The following is a 6,000-nucleotide window of genomic DNA, read 5'->3' as shown; positions in this document are numbered from 1 at the left end:
ACCTCTTGTCAGAATATAATAAGGAAAGACCATTCTCAGCAATATAAAGCGTTTGTTCGGTAAGTAATAGGACTGAGTCGATTTCCAAGTATTGAAGGCGTCACGGAAGGCATTCTTCGGAATAGCCTTGAGAACCGAGTTGCAAGCTGCTTGGTTCCCCTCGGTATTATACTCAAAGATCCATGACTCGTCACCTGTGATTACGTTATTCAAAAATTAGAAATCACTTTCACATATGTTCAAATTTTCTTAGCACACTTCCGCTCGCCGCAATTACTGGTCGCCAGTGAGCACTTTTGGGACTATCTTCACGCACACCTTGCGCATGTTCAAGCGCTCCACATATTTTGATAAATTTAACATCTGGCAAATAAACGAATACTTAGTCGTTTAGAGTTCAAAACTTTGCGCGCACAAGTCACATTGTCAGTGTTTGTTGAGTTCGCAGGTCTCCCAGCACGGTCTTCATCAGCGACCTCATCCCGGCCCTCCATAAAGGCTTGATGCCACCGAAATACACCAAGTCTTGCTAAAGCAACATCTGAGTAAGACTGCTTGATCATGTCAAACGTCTCTGTCGCAGATTTATCGAATTTCATACAGAATTTAATCGCGTAGCTCTGCTCTAACGAAGGCTGCATTTTCGGCTTGCACCACTCACCGAAACACGTGGCGCGAAAATGTTTGTCCTGACTCTCCAGGTGCCCGAAGACAACTGATCAGCCGCTCGTTCATTAGCCAGGAACGCCCTTTACCGAATCCAGTCGGAGCGCGCACGCTTCGAAGTACAGTTACAGGTGGAAGAAAATCAGTCCTATTACTTTCCGGACAAAACCCTCTACTTATATACGTACATAGCTGAGCCCTGAATTAGTAGCTTCAAGATCGACGTGATGATCTATGCTCTTTAGATGATTTCTTTGGCGGTATATTGGGATGTCGTTGACCATCTGAAATTTATTTCACAGCTGGAAGCCGACATCTATTTAACTAGTGCCATGTGAGGTCTTGTTGAAATGCCAATTCCGATTTCGATGCAGCTATGTATGTCTTGATTTGGATGTCACGATAACGCGGGCCGGTAGTCGGATTCTGTTATGCTGTCTGAAGCCTATTTGATGTTAAAGAAGCCGACTCCGATACCTATTCCGCTGCTGAACACTCGATATCATTATACCACACCCAGATACTCGGGATTCTCTTAGGCGGTTTGAAATCTATTTGAAGATACGATATGAGATGAGATCTTGTTGTTGAACACCTGATGTCCCTACACCTATACCGATGTTCCGACATCCATTAAGCATTGTTCTGGCTAATGTAGCCAAGTTTAAGTTTAATAAAATGTTTTCGATGACTAGAAAATCAAAATATTCTAGAGAACTAATTCAAAGATTACTTAGTTTATAGAAATAATCTTAAAGTTCAGAAAAAACTTTTAGGAAACAACAAATATAGTCCCTTAAAATACTTTTCGATTTTTAATTTTTTTTGTTTGGAAAGAATTTTTCACCCTTTATTTGTGATAAAAAAAAATATATTAAGAAGTGTATTGGAAATTTAATATTTGTTAATTTTAAACTTGAACCTGTTTTGAGATCAGTTTTAAGTATTTAAAAAAAATCGAATTTAAGTTTTTGTTTTTCTTTTAATATAATTCGGTTTTTTATTCTGGCACTTTTTAAAATTACATAGTAAACATACATATATATATTTTTAAGTACATTAAGCCACTATTTATAAATACTATTCTTTAGAATCATAAATAATACTAAACTAAAGTTAATTATACAAATTGCACCACAAAATTAAATACTAGATAGTGTCCATTTTTTGAAAAAAAGAAATAATAATAATTTAGCACTGCCAAAATAAAAAATTACCCGCTTTACCTAAAAAAGAAAAGCTTCAATCCATACTCATCATCTATTTTTAACAGCGCTGCAAATCTACTAACATTACTTAGACTTAATTATATATTTTTGCTATGCTAACTACGTTTACCACACCTTCCGCTCCACTCAACTCTCCAAACGCTGCGTCTGCTCTAATGGCGTCACTTTGCTTTTGGCCAAATATTTCAGAAATTCGGTTGGCGTGCGAAAACCCTTAATTGGATACTTACCAAAGCGTCCATTCGTTTTCGAAACCACATAGTAAACGGGGTAAGCGCCAGGTGCCACACGCACATTCATAGTTTTGCTCACTTTATGGCCATCCAAGGCCTCTTGATTGTAGAAAAAATGCAGATTCTTCTTTTGATTGCGACTCGGTTTACGGAATTTCGGTTCGGTAAGCTGACGTATGATCGGCGAATCCGCAAACTTGCTGTCGGTGGCGGCCTTGACATCCTTAGGACGCGTCTTCTTGCCACGCATGCGATTCGAGTTCACGTAATTGCGATTTGCTGGCAGTAAACTTTGAATTTTATACAATGATGAGTCCTCGCTGCCGCTGGAATCTTCCGTTAGAGCTGGCAAATCGAGTGGATTAACGCGTATCACTTTCTGAGTTGTATTCGCAAGATCGGGTATGACATCCTCGGTGATGACGACAAATTTGGCGGGCTCTTCGGTTGGTTTGACGGGCGCTGTGTCGTCTAGCGTGTAAATGGAGGCGGCCAATGCGGAGTTTAGCGCCAAAACGCTGAGTAACAGCGGCAGGTGCTGCAAAGTGAGCAATTGCGGTGGTTGATAAGTATTTTATTGTATTATTATGTGGTATTTTTAGCACAACATTATTACTTTAGTATTATTAATATTCCTCAAGCACATTTTTTAAAAGCTTTCTTAATTTGCGTTTGACCTTTGGTCCTCTTGCAACTTATTTCATTTCAAGCACACACGATTTTTTCGCAAATCATCTCTCTCTCTCTCTCTCTCTCTATTAACACTTACCAGCAGCGCGCTTTGGCAGCGTTTCATGTTCATTGTCCGTCTTCTATCGAATAACTTCACCCACAACACGCTTATTAAACGCTCGACTTGCAATTTTGCGATTTTTTTTCCACAAACACTTAAATTAATTGCGTGTGTTTAATGCCGCGAACTTCCACGAACTGTAAAAATGTCGTTTGCGTCTGCTATAAAAATTTCTTTTCCGATATTTGTTGCTGTCAGCGCTGATATTTCCGTTGCTGTTTGTTGCTGTTGTCGCAATTGCTGCCGGTGCGATTGGTTCGGTTGCTTCCTACGGCCAAAGTGAAATGTTGTCGACTGATCGGCTTGTAAGGCTTTGTGTTAAGTTTTATGTCGCCATCGACAGCGCCAGCGCCTTAGCTATCGTCTCCGGTCTCCGGCGTCTCGGTTGCAAAGTGCCACACAGCGCAGCTTCCAGAGAATTGGCTTCGCTTTGTGCGATTGTGTGGCGATGACAAATACTCCACCGATTGCTAGTGAATCTTAGCTTTGACTTCTTGCTTTTTGTTGTTGTCATTCATATTTATAATTCTTTTTTTTGCGAGAATAATCTTTTGCGTTTCCCTCGCTTTGTAGTTGTGAAACGCAAAAAGCACCCAAGTGAAAAAAATCGCTTAGCAAAATGAAAAACAATAATCATCACGGGCAGCGATACAATCTTTTGCGTTGCTCACTTTATTTAATTTCATATTATTTTTATTTTGTTTATTTGAATTGGCAGAGACATTCGAAAATATTCTTAACCCCATCGGTGGGACAGTGTGTCAAGAGGTTGAAAAATTATTAAAAAAAGTAAAAATGTTAACCAAAATGAATACAGCCAAAAATATAATAACCCTATAATATCTTTCACAGGTCCATTTTTTATAGTAGAAAAGGGTCGAAAAAGATTTTTATCTTGATTTTAGTTGGATGGTTTCTATGGCAGCTATATGCTATAGTGACCTGATCTGAATGATATATTCGGAGATTATAGAGCCGTGCCAAATTTCGTGAATACATATATCAACTCATAAAAAAAAACATACTCCATGCAAGGGCCTGATTTTCCCATAATGATACGAAATCGGCGAATTCCGGTAAATGATTTTTGAAAAGAAAAGAACGAGTGCAAGCCGACGCACTTGCTAAGGTCGATTTAGCTCATCACGCTTATTATTTGCATATATATAATATATACTTTATAGAGCCTCCCATGTTTCCTTCCAGATGTGCTATACTTTTCAATCAAACAATATATTTTTATATTTTCGTAGATATTTGGATTTTGATGGTATTCACAGTTGCGAAACTTATCTACACTTCGATCACTTCTTTGGTTGAATAACGCGATTCTTGAAGTTTGATATTTGTGATGTTGTACGTACTTTGGCATACGACGTACGACGACATATGTTTACAGTAACTTAAAATATTCATCTCGGCTAAAGAATGGATTTAAATTGCAAATATTTTCGCTGGATTATTTTTTACAACTTTTGGCATAGATTAACTCGGCAACAGCGCATCGATGAACTTAATTCAGTTTTGGACATAAATCTCTATCAAGGATCAGTGTTTATCGATGCTTTGAAGTATTCAATTGAGGTCGTCCAAACTTGTTTTTCCAGTCATCATAGCACTTGGAAAATCCTCCGTCATGATCAGATCAGAGCCTTCTTCAATTCAGCTCTTATATCCTCAATTGAGTCACAACGGTGTCCTCGGAGTGGTCATGTGAATAGTCAGAAGTTACACGAAGGTGCATAAATCAGGCGAATGCGGTGGTTGCGGCACGATATTCGTTGAAAATGTGGCGAAATGACCACAAATAACCAATGCAGTATCAAATGGTCATACATTATCGCACTTCTTTGTTCAATAAATTCAGATATAGTAAAAATCGAAGAATTCACTTTTAGACGTGAAATTTAGCTTAGATGTCACTAACAGTACTACCAACTAACAGAATAAATTTTACCAATTCGAAAAACATGCAAAGTATAAATTATAAATTCACCTTTCAATTTGATCACAGTAAAATTTGTGAAAAAAAACTGAAATGATCTTAACAGATATACTATATGTATATCTGGTAGCCCCATAAGTATATGGATTAGATATACATAAATTAAATATGTATTATATTATATTATACTTAGTTTATTGTTATAAGGAAATCTATATTGTCTTTCTCGAAACTCTGTTGTTGGTTACGAAATTTTCTCCAAAACGGCGTGACTAATCGACTTGAAAATTTTTTCTTCGGAACAGAACTTTTTTTGAAAGCTGTCAAAATGTCGAAAATCAAAATTTTATCAGGAAATGAAAGAAGGAAAATTTTTGTTCCTACTTTCGATTTTTAAAGCCACTCTGAAGTGTAAATTTTTTCACGAAACAGCACTTTTTTGGGAAGCCTTCCAATTGTCAAAAATCAAAATTTTAATAGTGCTTTCATCATTATCTTTATTCATATATCTTAGTATTTTTTTTAAGATATTTTTAACCTGAAAAATCATCCACTGAGCCAGACACCATTTTCTGAATATTCTCCCGTAGATCAGCTGCATTTTCAAATCAATCCACAAATTTTCAAAATGTATTAATGATTATTGAAGTATATTAAATTTCAAAAAAATTAAATTAAATTAAGTTTTTAGATAGAATGACTCTTGAATAAAGAAAAACGTGCTCCTTCCAACTTCCAAGTGGCTTTTTAATTTTTCAAACAACAATTTTTTTTTGTATTTGCTCCACCGTGCACGATCAGTTACATTAAGAACGCAGAACGAATGATGAAAACAAATAAAAGCAAATAGTAGACACCGCTTTTACGAACTCAATGCAGAATACACACACTCACAGAGATTATAATTCTGAAGTGAAGCTGGAGATGACGTTCGCTACGGTGTCTGTGACGGCTACGTTATGCTTGTCGCTTCAAAAAATTTCATTTGCCGTTTTTAGTAGGTAACACTTTTTGTTGCTGTTGCTGTTCTTGTTTTTGTTGCTGTTGTTGTCGTTATACTCGTTATTGTGGTCGTAAACTTAAAATTGATTATTACGAGTATTCGAATTGTAACCACGCTTGCCACTTGTACAC

General features: G+C 36.9%; 1 protein-coding gene across 1 annotated transcript; it reads right to left on the bottom strand.

The window, feature by feature from the left end:
• Positions 1–1,677: 1,677 nt before the first annotated feature.
• LOC120771903 lies at positions 1,678–3,406 on the bottom strand. The gene is made up of 2 exons (XM_040100183.1): positions 2,898–3,406; positions 1,678–2,666 (listed from the first exon to the last, which is right to left on the bottom strand). Exons 1-2 carry the CDS (start codon positions 2,928–2,930, stop codon positions 2,022–2,024), a joined length of 678 nt encoding a protein of 225 aa, XP_039956117.1. The 5' UTR covers positions 2,931–3,406; the 3' UTR covers positions 1,678–2,021.
• Positions 3,407–6,000: the final 2,594 nt, after the last annotated feature.

Source organism: Bactrocera tryoni, chromosome 3 (genome assembly GCF_016617805.1).
Source record: "Bactrocera tryoni isolate S06 chromosome 3, CSIRO_BtryS06_freeze2, whole genome shotgun sequence".
Classification (NCBI taxonomy): Eukaryota; Metazoa; Arthropoda; class Insecta; order Diptera; family Tephritidae; genus Bactrocera; species Bactrocera tryoni.
Note: the sequence above shows the minus strand (reverse complement) of the source record. Positions and strands in the feature narration are given on the sequence as shown.

Excerpts from the sequence above, each read along its gene's own strand:
- LOC120771903 (XM_040100183.1), bottom strand. The coding sequence starts at position 2,930 with ATGAACATGAAACGCTGCCAAAGCGCGCTGCTG. Across the intron at positions 2,667-2,897 it reads GCTGCCAAAGCGCGCTGCTG|CACCTGCCGCTGTTACTCAG; the intron begins GTAAGTGTTAAT and ends CTCACTTTGCAG.